Source organism: Aquila chrysaetos, chromosome 25, assembly GCF_900496995.4.
Source record: "Aquila chrysaetos chrysaetos chromosome 25, bAquChr1.4, whole genome shotgun sequence".
Taxonomy (NCBI): domain Eukaryota; kingdom Metazoa; phylum Chordata; class Aves; order Accipitriformes; family Accipitridae; genus Aquila; species Aquila chrysaetos.
In genome coordinates this window covers 12,603,349-12,617,438 of record NC_044028.1, presented here as the reverse complement: position 1 = coordinate 12,617,438, position 14,090 = coordinate 12,603,349, and the positions used below count along the sequence as shown (strand labels likewise).

General features: G+C 43.5%; 1 protein-coding gene across 1 annotated transcript; it reads left to right on the top strand.

Moving 5' to 3' along the window:
* Positions 1 to 8,698: 8,698 nt before the first annotated feature.
* Positions 8,699 to 13,330, top strand: RMI2 (RecQ mediated genome instability 2). Its single transcript, XM_030002348.2, has 2 exons — positions 8,699 to 9,066; positions 10,199 to 13,330. Exons 1-2 carry the CDS (start codon positions 8,796 to 8,798, stop codon positions 10,345 to 10,347), a joined length of 420 nt encoding a protein of 139 aa, XP_029858208.1. The 5' UTR covers positions 8,699 to 8,795; the 3' UTR covers positions 10,348 to 13,330.
* The last annotated feature ends 760 nt before the right edge of the window (positions 13,331 to 14,090 follow it).

The window sequence follows — 14,090 nt, the reverse complement described above, 5'->3', positions numbered from 1 at the left end:
TGACCATAAAAGGGATTGCATCAAATGACAGCGTGGGCACAATAGTGACTGTGCTTCAACATCCTTAGCTCCACTGGTAAGGGCTGGAGGCTCCTGTGGTCTGGAGTGGACCGAAGCACCAGTGAGTTCCCGGCAAAGGAAGAGTCAGAGGTACCAGAATGCAAATAAATCAGTAGTCTCTGTCAAACAGTAGGTTCAACTGGTCAGTTCTCCCTCTGCCTTAAAATCTATGAAAACAATGAAAATGAAAATACCTAGCCCACATCTGTTAGGATTGTTTGTTAGTAATCACAGTATTATCTTTTAAAAGAGTTTAGATAACATATAGCCAGACTAGAGAGATCTGTAGATGAGAAAAAAGAAACTGCTTTGTGTCTTTCACTTTCACCCTGCACAGTTTCTTGTAAATGAAGCTGTAACTGGCAACTGAGCCCAGGTACTCTGACGATCTTTGCCTTGCAAATCCGAGGTCCTGTGCAGTCCTTTTCCGTTCTAAAGTGTCTATTGCCTGAAATTCGTATCTGTTCAAATTGTAGCAGAGCTACAGATCTTCAAATGCTCCTGTACAAAATTTGAAATTATTTGAATATAAGTGCTTTATGTTTGGAACGTCAAAACTCCAAAGGTGCAAGCAAAAACGTGCACACATTGTCACGCCTGCTCTGCACAGCCACTTTATGCTATGTGACATTTGCGTGAATCTTAGACACCATCTACACTGAACTGATGTGTCCTCGTTGGCTCTTAAAGTATTGACAGTTTCTATTTTGAATAAACAAGCACTGTTGGCTTTTGCGATAGAGTGCACTACTGCAAGCCTGGTTTTGTGGGCTCGTCAGGTTTTGAAAATAAGGCATACTGGTTTTGCATTTATCATTTACTGCTGCTTTTCATGACAAGCTGAAAGCTTGCTAAGTTTTTGGCTTCAATATTTTTTAATCCCTGAAGAATCACTTTTTGGTTGTATTTGAATTTCAAGTCCAAGTTTTGTTTAGTTTGGAGGGCTGCCCTATATAGAGCTACGTTTAGAAACAAACATTGTGTTGCACGACTGTGTATGTTTAAGCCATCTACAAAAAATCAAATATATATTTTTAATATAATTAATTAATAATTACTTAAATGTATTCAGATAAATAAATGTTTGTATAGTTGCCTCACTGCAGTCTTCGTCGCAACCATCAGTTCAGTAGAAAGGTCAGGTTGCCCATACGTAAGAAGTTATTCTAATATTTTCCCTTGAAGTGGGTCCTTTTCACAATTTCTTTGTACGTTCCTCTGGTTCATTTTGTTTTCCTGTTTAGTTCATAACACAAGGTCTACAGTCTCACTGGAATGAGCTGATGAAAGTCTTTTAGCACCAGTAGATGTGTTTACCTTAACAGAAACTGAGTACCATGAGGTACTCATGGATCAGTTGTCAGTGGTGGTTGTTCAAGACTCCAAATGCCAGCAATAAAAGTCTGACCTCCATTCCATCAAATTCATATTTGACCCTGCATATTCTGGGCTTAGTGGAAAGAGATGGGTCTTAATTAGAGAGTTTCAATATAGTGTTAAATATAAGGTGCTGTATAGACTACCAACTAGAACCTGTGATTAAAATCACTTAAATCAAGAGGTGGAGGCAGTTTGTGACATTTTAATGTCAAATTATATTTTAAAATGTGACATTTCTATATGAGTCGTAGAAGTCTTTCTAGGCTGAGCTGATGAGATATCTCCCAGTTGGCTCACACAATCTTGTGTCTTTTGATTTTATAATAAATGAAAGAAGCCTAAGAATGTGAAAACATATTTCAGCGATTATACATTGAAAGTCCTGATTTAGGAAGAATTCTGTGATTTTACTTACCATTTTAAATCTTCTCTTAGACCTATTAAGAGATAAATAGGCCTTGTATAGCCCATACACTAATGTGACTTTCATCCAAAATTAACGCTATTGTACATGCGTTACAATAGCATGTAATAGCATGTGCAATGCTACTGGCGTGAAGATTCATTCATTCATGCCAGTAGTTGGGGAAGCGAGCTGCTATTTGTAGGTGGTATGGCAATAAATGCATTCTAAGTCTGGGCTTATAACTACTTCCATTTTTAAACCTTGCTTTACAAAGTGCACGCCATAATGTAAGAAATTGAAAAATCGAGCTTATTTAGGCCCTAGTCCATCTAAGTACATAAAAACATAAGTGCTATTATTGAGCAGCTTTAAACAAAAGTTTCACTGCTGTTGATTTCCTCTTTATGTTATTTTTGCTTTTTCAGTCATTCAGCTGTTTGTTCTGAATTCATGCTCTGCTTCCCCACTGCAGAGAAACACAAGGCCAGCTGTTCCTTCAGCTATGATTTTAGCTTTTGCATTCTGAAATACCAATACCAGTGCCTTCCCACTCAGCACTTAGCAGCATTCTTCCCATTCAAGGCCATTTCTGCCATCCCAGTATTACTGCCAGCACCAGGTTAGTCAGGAGACCAGTTGCTCACAAGCAGTTTCTAAAGAGGATGCCAGTGCTGCTACTGCCCTGTGGCCAGTGCAGGATCCTTTTTGTCTAGCATCTCTGGGCAATCACATAGGCAAAGCTTTAGTCACAGCTTTATAGAAAATAAATGCAGCCATTTTACATGGAGATTCTCTGATCTCGGAGCAAAATTTGGTTAGTTAAGGACAGTCACTACATCTGTGTCTTAGGTGATACTCCATGGGAATACAAGTTAAAAACATTGGCTAAAGCATAGGGAATAGTGAGGAGTATTCACTTTCACACAAATTTTCAGTGACTGGAAAACAGCTGACTGGTCTGCTTGGCTGTGTGACCTGCAGCTGCCACCAAACTTGTTATCAAATGTCTGTCTCCTGAAGACTCTGCAAAATACTCCCTCACACAGCTTTCTCCTCTCTGGCTCCCTATGAACTCCTGGAAGCTCACTTCAACCTTTCCTCTTGAAGTAGCTTGATGTTAATCTCAAACTTCCAAGTTTTTTCCTCAATAAATGCAGGTGTGTGCTGAGTGTGAGATTGCTATAAAATTCCTGAGATGTCATATTAAAACTCTGAACTACTTTTAATCCTGTTCTAACATTTTGTTAATTTCAAATTACCTTGATTGGTGGTGGTGTAGCTGTGATGTTTTTGGTTTAAACAAGCTAAGGCTCGTAGGGAGAGATGGTGTCTTTGATTGGATCTAAGAAAGATCTTGTCTGCTGGAAAATTTGACTATTAGTAAGAGCCTCTCCCTAATAAGCACCAGAAATTTATTTCATGAATCTTTGAACAGGCCTTGAATATTGCAAAACCTGCCAATGTATGCTCTGGAATGGCTGTAACTTCTCAGCCTTACTGGCCTCTATGTATATTTTGAATATTTGACATCTCAGATTTTAAGTTTTCAAAAATAAAATGCCACTCTTCTGGTTACTTTTCTTTAGGAAAATTATCCGTCTCTCACTCCACTGGATTAACTGGATGCTGACAATGCTAATCAGATATATTTATGCAAAGCCAGCAGCTGTCAAGAGACAACACTGTGGTCTGTATTCCCCTACACTGGTTATAGGGGCTCTCCAGTCCTGTTAAGCTTCTCCTAAACATCCAATTCTTTTATGAAGTGAAATGAAGTCAGAAAGACTGAACGACTGAAGTCTCCTAGCTACTGGATTCACTTCAGTCAGGATGAAGATCTAACGCTTTGGATGCCATTCATACTTCCTGTTTAAAAAGTGTTCTTTTTTTCTTGGTGCAGGAGTTTGAATAAGCTTATCTGGAAACCAGCTGTACAGACTATTTCCAGAGCAGCAAGCAATACTGGTAAAGTAAAGACTATGATTAATTCCTTTTTTTTTTCTTTCATCATGTCATAGTCCTATTCCATAGAACGCTGGTTTATTTCACTTACGTACCATCAGATTTATAGCATGGAAAGAAAGAAACAGGCAACACACACTTCTGCAGAATGTGACTGGAGCTCTCAAAGCATTTCCTTTAAGTATTCTTTGTAAATGAAATGAGTCAGCTAAACTGGAGAGCATTGCACTGTTTTCATAGCCTGTAGGCTACCATCAGTAGGGATGTGTGGTGAGTGACAGGAACTGGTTAAGTTTGCGTGATGGTGAGAGCAATGAAATAATTTCTCATGTTAAGGGTGGCCGTACGATCTAAGGTTTCCACCCTTTCTGAGGAGGTGCCTAAGCCAGATGCTGTTTTTCCTCTGCCACACACTGGATGCAGCTGTCAGCTCCTGGCAGCTGCAGGAAGACTCTTGCTGTAATCCTCTACTGATTCCACTAAGCATATGCTAACATGCAATGTATAGCATCTGTATTAGGTTCTCAAGAAGAAAGAGCACAAGAGGGTGCCTTACTAATGCTTTACTTGATGGCATTTGCCACGACAGTTAGTTCATCTTACCTTAGAGTGATTCCCATGCAGTTTTGGCAGGACAATACTACGGGAGAGGCCAGACTCTTCTTGTTGTTAGTAGTAGTATTTTGATGTCTGTTGTTCACGTTTACCTGCCTTGTCCAAGCCACTTCTAAAACGTCACTTATTCAGAGCTACCTGCTAACTAAAACTTTGGCAGGTTGTAGCTAGAGTTTTCCTGTTTCAGCAAATGACTTGCCTGGCTCCAGGTCTTTTGCTGGTCAAACATAATTTAGCATCCACATGCCAGACTGATCAGTCCCAAAGCATAAATTACAAGCTGACTGACTCCCAACCCATTAATTCCAACCCATTGACCCATTAATTTCAAGTAATTAATGAAATTTAGTGATGATGAGGTAGCCTAAAAAACCAACCCTGAAGGATGAGGATGGTTTTCCAGGCTTCATCCAGCATGTCAGCATGTCCACATTGCATCTTTTATGCAGTACAAAACAAACACCAGAGAACAGTTGAATTTTATATTCTTGTGATTGTTTCATATAGTTCTGTGTGCAGTGTAAGAAAATAAGCATAAACTAGGGTGGCTCTCTTAACGGTGAAACTTGACAGTTCTTGTCTGTGCTAAAAGTTGTCCTTCAGTGAAGTTTCGTATGAATACCACAGAAGGGAAGATGGTTTGTCTCGGGTCCCTCTTCTCACTTACAGAGTAATGCATTTTTACAAAGTATTGTTTTCTTATCTTGCTTCTGTCATGCTTAGCTCCTGTATGCTGCTTCCTTTTACTGACGGAGAATATAAAAGACGCAATCGTATCACTTTGCAGTTTACTCTGTGATTGTGGGCAGTGTCTGCAAGAGATGCTAACACAGAGCAGCACCTGCCAGCAAGTTGCACAACAGAGCAGGTGGAGAGCTGCCCTTGGCCTGTCCCCATCACACTTGAATCCCCTGAGCTGCTGGGCTGCCACAGACAAGTTTTTCTGTAGTATCTGTGTTACGGACAGTTGTGGGCCATTCAGACATTACCATTATGTTCCACGTATTTATCAGCTCCATGCTTCATGATTTTTCTTCCATTCATCTGTGGAGCTTCCAGGTAGCCCTGTTTCTAAAGCAAGTATTTAGAAAATACTAATAATACTACTAATAATAAAATCTTGATTGCTTGGATTCCAAATCTTAAAATAATTAAAACAAAACAAAACTTTTTTTGAAATCTAGTTAGTGACTTCTCAGTACTAGGAAAGAAACTGAGAAATAAAACTGAAGAACCTTTTCTGTACACATTAACCAATGGACTGGGATAGAAATCTTCTTTAAAACTCTTTTGGGTAGGATGAAAGACTGTAAAATAACAGAAAGAAGGATTTTTCTGATTGTGTAATCAGCCTTTTACCAAAATTAGAGAGGGGAGCAGAGAATTGCTTCCATTTTAAGTAGTACTGTCAGTGAGAGTGTGAAAAGGTCTGAGCTGGACAGAAAATTTCAAGTTGCTGCTTCTTTGGAAATCCCTTTTCATGGAGATCTAGGGTCAAATTCTTTTCTAAGTTCTCTTGACACCATACCAACAAAACAGTGCCAGAGTAATTGAGGGAGACCTGGCTCCTGCTATGCTCTGGACTAACTTATCAATGTGTAGTCTGGCCTTTTTTTACCCATACTGTGACAGCATCTTGCATGCATGTCAGCATGAGGAATAATGTCCTTGAAGACTGCTTTGAAGAAAGGCACATATTGTAGTAGCAGGCAGAAGAAGATTGATTCCTTCTTTTTAATCCACACAAACGAAAATTGTGTCTCATCCAGCATGTTCTCAGAAAATGTGCTCAGGTTTAATCCAGTCTAATTTAGAGCCTGTCAGCCACCAACTCATTGCCTTTTCCAACTGTGTGCTGAGCTTCCTCTGCTGCCCTTAAATCAGGGGATGATCTCTGGGATCATCTCCAGAAAACAGTCTGTTGAGGCATCAGACATTCTTCCTGCAGCTGCAAAACGTGTCTCTATGCTGAGCTGAGCCAGTTCTTTGATAAGACCTTTGCAGATAATTCAGTATAACTTTGCATTTTACTGAAACATAAGGATTTTCTGGTTTAGGAAAACAAATCCATTTCTTGGTGCAGATTGCCAGTGCTTCTGCTGTTCTTCTCATAACACAGTTTCTTCAAGGAAAATCTTTTGAAAGGGACCTTTTAGTTTCTCCTGGAGATTACACTCTTGTAGGGGTCTTGCCTTCATCTGTATATTTAATGGCTTAATAAGCATTAGACCCTCCAATTATACAGTAACAAATAGGAATACAATACTTTTATCAATATTTGGCACAATTAATTTTTTTTATGTGAAACTAAATATTGATGCTGTCAAGTGAATGCATCTTAGGGGCATAAATTACAAATATTCTTCTCCTGTGAGCCTTGCTCAAATTTTGCATTCATATACAGTAACCATCTAATGTCTTTCTATTCCTGTAAGCCATATGATTTGATTGCCAGATTTCATGATTCTGTATTGTGCTTAGATGTCAGTGTTTTTATTGTTACTACCAATATTCTCTTTTATTCTTACTGTAAATGGTAACAAAAAGTTAACTGCTTCCTTACACTATAAAAAGAATAAAGTCCCATTTACAGAATGTCTCTGAACAGAAAATATTTCTGGAAAAAAGATATGCTGAATAAATAATTCATAACATGATGGGTGAGTAGGAAAAAAAGGTCTTTTGATGTATTTTGCTACTCAAAACAAAACTGGATTTTTTAAATAAAGTCTCTGGCTATTTTAATGGAGAACAAAATCTGCTTTAAAGAAGAATGACTGCAGGCGAATCAGTTCTCTGTGCATTTTTACCGGTTTTACAGTTCTGTAGGTAACAGAACTGGTGAAATTGAGGAATCCATCCCCTTGGTTTTCCTGATTCTTCTCTTTTTCTTTGTTCCATCCTCCTGTTTTTCCATTAGCTTATTTCTTGGCTTATTTTCTAAATGAAATGTCAACCCACCCACCCACCCAAAGCAAACCATAACATTTCAAGGATTTCAGATTGCGGCAAAGCGAATTAGCTTGTCTGTAATATAAACAGACAGCAAATAAATTCCTAAAGGCCTTGGAATTAAAGTGTCCCAGCTTAAAGCTGCCTGTACTTTCAGTGCATTATGCTCCACAGATTTCCACTTAAGTATATACAATAAAAAGGTACCCTGATAGCATCCCTGAGAAAATCAGCATGTGCATTTTCTTTTTTTCTCACGAAACTGAAGGATATTCATCAACGAAACAGTAAATATCAAGTGATCTTTTCTTGCTAAGTAGTGAAGGAATACCATGGAAAACTATCTGGGATGGCTCCAACAGCTCGGGAGGAGGCGCGGGCAAGTCTTACGCCAGCGTAACCCGGGGGTGGGAGCAAAGCGCCTAAACCAGTCTGCAGGACGAGTCTGCTCAGACAAGTTGAGACACAGCAAAGAGTATTTTCCGCTCAAACCAAACCATTGACTCAGATTTTACACTAGGTTTTGCACATAAGGGGGCCGATCCCGAATTGGATTCAGGTGAAATGAGAACCAGCTGTTCCAAAACTCTGGTGAGGCTCTTAACAAAGTATCGCCGGTGGAAGAGGGGGGTGCTGGCCCCGAGCTGCCCGGTGAATCGCACCCTTTTTTCCTCCGGTCACAAATGACGGCCACTGGAGCAGCTGTGCACGGGTGGCTCGTTGGGATCGGGCGGACCACCTGGGAGTAACTTCACTCGTCCCCGACTTGCCTCAAACGTAGCACACCTGTGCTAAGTACTTTATTTTCCATGTAAGCCGGTTTTGGTTTTAACGCAGAAAACTCGGCAGCGGATGTGCCGGTTCTGCAGAACGGCGTGTTTGTGCTCCCTCTGCCCTCGCCAGGTGAGCGGTTCACCGCTAAGGGAGCGCCGGCGGCGGGGGCCGGCCCCGCAGCAGCGCGGCAGAAGCACCGCGGGGTTACTGCGAACGCCGCTCTTCGTGGGACGCTGCCGCGAAGCGGCGCGGGGCGCGGCTCAACGGCCCCGCACGAGCGAGCGGGCTGCTGTTCCCTCGCTTTACTGGAAAGGCAGGCGGCCGGCCCCCCCCCGCCGCTGCCTCCGCGCCCTGCCGCCGGGCTCTGGGGCCGGTCCCTGCCTTCCCCCGGCCCTCCCCGGCGGCGGCCGGCCGGCGCCGCGGCCCTCCCCTGCCCTCCCCTCCCCTCCGCTCCCCTCCGGTGGCGGCGCCCGGGCCCGCCGAGCGCGCGGCGGCCGCTGAGGCGCCGCCAGCGTCTGGGGCGGGGCGGGCCGGGCCGCGCGCCCCTTCCCGCCTTTCCCCTCAGCGGCTGCGCGCCGCGGGCACCGGCCTCCGCTCGGCCGCCTCAGGCCGCCCTCTGTTCGCGGCGGCCTGCCGGTGCGACTGCATGGCCGGGGACGCGCCGGGGCCGCCGGTGAAGGTGCTGGCCGCCCAGCTGCGGGGGGCGGTGCGGGGCGCCGGCGGGACGTGGCTGTTGGGCCGGGCGGAGGCGGGCCGGGCGCCGTTGCGCCTGCGGGCCGTGTGGATGCAGGGCACCGTGCTGGAGGTGGAGCGCGGCGGCGCCCGCGGCGGCTCGGCCCGGCTGCAGGACGGCAGCGGCCCCTTCACCGTGCTGGGGGTGGAGGAGGTGCCCAAAGGGCGGCCCTGCCTCAGCGCAGGTACCGGCCGGCGGGGCGGGGGGGGGGGGGGGCGGCGGCGGGCGCTGAGCGGCCCCCGGGGCGTGGGGAGCGCTTTCCCTCCCCGTGTGTGAAGTAATTCGGCAGATCGCCTCCTGGTGCCCGGCGGAGGAGCCCGTGGGACGTGTCGCTCCCCGGGTGGGGCAGGGACGCCGGCGGGGGGCACACGCAGGGCACGGCACACAGCCAGCCCCGCGGCCGGGCCCTCCCGCGTACGCCCTGGGTGCGGGCGGCGGACGGCGTGATCGCCTGCACCGCGGGCCGGGCCCGCGTACACGAGGCACGTCGCGCCCACTAGCGGAAGGGAGCTTCCCGCACGGGGGTGCTGGGTGCTGCCGTTGTGTGAAGGCGGGAGACTCGCAGGCCTGCCCGCCCACTGGCTACACGGGGCGTTCGGAATGGTTCTTGCCTGTGCGTCAAGTAGGTGGCTGAGCTTGCGCAGCCGCGCGGAGGACACGCTTTTACATACGCGATCGTTCATAAAAGGGGCATCCTGGAAAAGCTGCGCTGCTGTAGCAGTCGCAGAAGGAGCAGCGTGTGCTGCAGCAGGGGCGTGTCTTTGTGGCTGTCAATACAAAGACTTGTGCTGTCTTCCCCTATCGGTTCCAATAAGGATAGGGCCTGTTTTCAGTTCTCCACAGTTACTGGAAATGTTTGATCAAACCGGGGTGCTGCTGAGAAGAGCTGTGAGTCGAGGAACAAGGATAGGGATTTTTCTTTTCTTTTTTTCTTTCCTTCACCAGTACTGTTAATTCAACTGGAGAAGTTCTGGACTGCAGGAATTGTGGTACAAAGTAGTCACATTGCTTAATTTTGAGTCTTATGAATTGTCCTCCCTCCACTTGCACAGCAGAAGGAGGAATTGTGTGCTGGTTTTGACTCTTACTGAATGTGAAAATCTAGTAAATTTACTGTAAAAATGGCTGTGTGGATAATGAAGCCTTTTTCTGAAATTTAGTTTTAAGCAATCTTAGTTCCTTGAAATTTCTTGGAAGTATCGGCAGCTTTAATTCAAACTATTTAACTACTTGGTTTTAAATATTTTGCTTTCTGAGTTAAAAATAAAATGAAAATACAAAGGTTAATTAAATTTCATGCTTGCTTGTTTTTTTAGGGAAGTATGTAATGGTGATGGGTGTGGTGCGCTCCTGCAGTCCTGAGCCTATTCTTCGAGCAATAAAGATGACAGATCTTTCTGAAAATCCCGTGCATAAGAATATGTGGAGCCTTGAAGTGGAGGATTTGCAGAGAGTCATCCCCTAGATACTTTTTCTTCTGCCTAAAATATCTGGAAGTGTACTTTTTTTTTTTTTTGCTGCTGCTGCTTCTTGGTGCAGAACACTGGGCCATTCTGTGTATTTGTGGTTTCAAACAACTACCAGTTAGTTTTGGAGTAAACTGAAGTGAGAAGTCAGGCTCCGAGTTAAGTGGAGGGATCAGTGCAGATAATCACAATGTTCATCTCTTTCACAGTCTCTTTTTATACCAACAGATTTGAGAAACACTTGATGCTTTCTGTGTAACATGTCTATGCTGTTAAGAATACTACATGTTTCTTCATATGTTGGTTGCTGTTGCTAGGAACATGTGTTTAGATAGTCATTCCTATAGTGGGGTATTCTTGGCAGAAAGGGCTGCACAGAACTCGTGTTACCAGGGTGAACTCAATATGTGGAATGAAGGCAAAATGTGTTTCAGTCCATTTAGACTGTGGTTGGAAATAACATCTTCGTCTGTGTTTTCTCTTTCAGTAATAACCATGTCAGTAAACTGCTTGTAAGAGAGATGTCTCTTTCTAACTGTAAGCAGAGTCTTGTACTTCAATATCTCTCTGGTTTCTGTGTTTCTGAAATACTGAAAGTGGTACAGTAGTAACCCATGTATTCCAATGAAGTGAAATTAACTGAAAAGATGCGACACAGGATTCCTTGGAATAGGTTCTTCAGGTTCAAGATGCAAATCCCTTTACCACCTTATGAAACAAGCTTGCTGTGCCCAAGTGCATTTTTCTTTTTGAAGGTTTCCTTTCTTGTTCCAATGTATGCTATTTTTAGTTGTTTAAATAATTTTAAAATATATTTTATTTTTATCTTTCTTTCCTCCTCCTCTGAAAAAACCCAATGAAATCAAATCAAAAAACCTCTAAAAAGCACAACTATTACTATTTATTTCCCACCTTGTCTAAAGAGAATTTGAGTCCTAAAGAAAGCATTGCATTATCCATGTAGTATGGCTTTGTAGTTTGGGACTGTATTGTCCAGCAATACATTTATGTTAATTAGGAATGCATATAGGAAGGGAAGCTACTCTCTGATTGTACTCTGTACAATATAAGACAAGAATCGAGTGGTGGTAACTAAATTTTAAAATTGTGGGATTATGTTTTCAAAGCGTATGGAAATAAAAAACTGTCTTTTAAGTAGATCTTTAAATGAGATCTTTACAGATTAAGGACTGGATTTCAGAGTGCAATTCCAGCCTTGAGTTCAGTATTCCAAATCAGACCACATCAGAGGGAGTCGTGTAATGGAACTCCTGTGCTCTGAGACCCTGCTGATGAAATGCCAAAACACACGTATGTACAGAATTTTGGCAGTCTGAGTTTATTTATTATTTTTAATGCTGGGAAAAAGCCACTTGTGGAATGCTGTAGCCTTTCAGAAATGATCCATGTGGTCAGCATATTGGCTGGCAACTGTTTTTATCTGGCAATATTTTTCCATATGAATGCTTCTTATGCCAGGAACCTGAAGCTCTTTCCAAATAGGTTCATCTTGCCATGCTTTCTAACTAGGCAGTAAACCCCTGAAAATAAAAGAGCTAAAAGGTCTGCTGCATCCTTGCTAGTGTCAGTAAATTTATGGCAGAATTAAATATGGCTTGTAGCCCCTGTTGTATGTAGTTGATGGGTGCACAGTGTAGTTGCTAGCAGGAGTGAAGCTACCATTAATCCATCTGGCAGTGATGTGTATTCACTGAACACATCTGAAAAGTGGTATTTGGATTGGACTGGATTTACATAGGGCTGGATTGGATTTGTAGAGGATTTCTTTGCATCTCACCACCATCTCCCATCCAGAGGTTCATGAGTTGAAGCATCAGGGGTTTCTTTGCTCACTTGTATGTAGTCAATTCCAAGCATAGTAAGATCTAGATCTCTTCATTGCTTGATTTAGGGTGTTTCAGTATTTGTCTGGCTCTGTACTGTACACTTGACCTCACTAAAAACCCAGACGTAAACTCTGGTTCCACCCCCCTAACAAGTTTCACATATTTGATTAGTACAAAGCTGTAAATATTGCTTGGCAGTTGATTGGAAGGAGGAGATCTGCTGCTGAACTGAAGTAGTGCTTCAGAAACGCCTGCGATTACATTAGTAAAACAGTAACTGTTAATGGTTTTAAAGCCAAACTGGATGCTTTTATGACAGTTCACATTAAAAAGTGCTTTCCTAGGAATTCAAAGCAAGAGACGCTTTTAGCAAAGTTGAATGTCAAGCTTCTAAATGAAAGACTCCCAGTGATTGCTTTGACTTGGAGTTTAGGTGTGCTTTACCTAATGAGTGGCTGATGCTGCTTATGGCTATTGGTGGCTTCTGTACCATGTAGGTTTAAGGGTTGGGCTGAAGTGCCTCACCTCTGGGTTTCCACAGTTTGGCACTGTAGGGCTCTACCAGGGTAGTGGGAATTCTCACTTTTCCACATCTTAACTCGTGTCTCAAGTTCCACAGTAGAACATCTGTTTATCTGTGATTTTTGTTGCTGTTGTACAGCAGAGCATGCAACTGAGAAGTTAGTTACAGGGTGAGGGGCTTCTCTAGCCCTGTCTTGTGGAGGGGGCGGTCAAAGCTGGGATCTTTTTCTAAGACCGCTTGGTATTTGGACCTTGAAGAGGGCAGGAGAATGGTTGTAGATTGCAGGAGGGCTTCTGCGTGTTCTGTGTTAGCTCTATCATAACTGGAACAAATCTGGATTTATCTCAGAGCACATACCAGTATCTGGGGAACTCAACTGGCAGAACCATGAGGCTTTGTGTATTTTAAACTTTATAAACCTGTGATAGATCCTCAAACCCTCAACTTTGCTGCTAAGTTTTGGGGCATAAGTTTGTGTGGTATGCATAAATGTCTGTGAACTTTGTGGTATGCATAAATGTCTGTGAACTTTGTGGTATGCATAAATGTCTGTGAACTTTGTAGATCTGGAGTTTCTGTATATGACCTATATAAAGGACACGTTGAAGATGAGTTGTAGGCACTAAAAGTACTCGCGCTTGGAAGAATGACAACTTCTCTATGCTCCTGCAAGGACAGCTGGGTGTGGGTGGGTTCAAAGTGCTCTGACCAGCATGAGTTGCAGGTGCAGAAGTTCCTGGTCTCCAGCAAGCTGGGAGGCAAGATCAGAGCCATTTGTTTTGTGTGATGTGTGGCTCCCTGAGCTATTTTATACATTATTATTATTATTATTATTATTATACATTTTCCATAGGACAACATTCATCTGAAGGTAATAAACATTTCAGATTACTTCAGTCAAGGTGTTCTAAAATGTGCAGTATTATTAGTAGTGGTATACTAAAAATTAGTATAGTGCGTGTGTGTATATATATAGAGAGAGTATATATACTAAAAGTTTTAGTCCTGGTAAAGCCGGGGTAGTGCAGAGAGAAATGCCAGGTTTGAAATACTGAAACTGAAGCATTGAGCTGAGAAATGATTCAGTCAAGTCCTGCCAAGGGGCTCCTTCCTGGAGGATCGTGTCCATGAGGAATCACAAACATATTTTAGTTGGCTTGAGGGATGCTTCTTGTGTGAAGTCATCACCTCATCTTGGCGTGCTCCCCTGCCAGAGCGTGTCAGCTTGCAGCAGGCGGGGAGGCTGCTCTCCAGCCATCGGGGACTGCTGGAATGGGCTTCCCCACAGAATCCTCTGTCGCCTTCCAATTTAATGACTTGTTTGCTAATACGAGCCGCTTTACAACGCGGCTGACGTCCTGCTTCTGTTAGG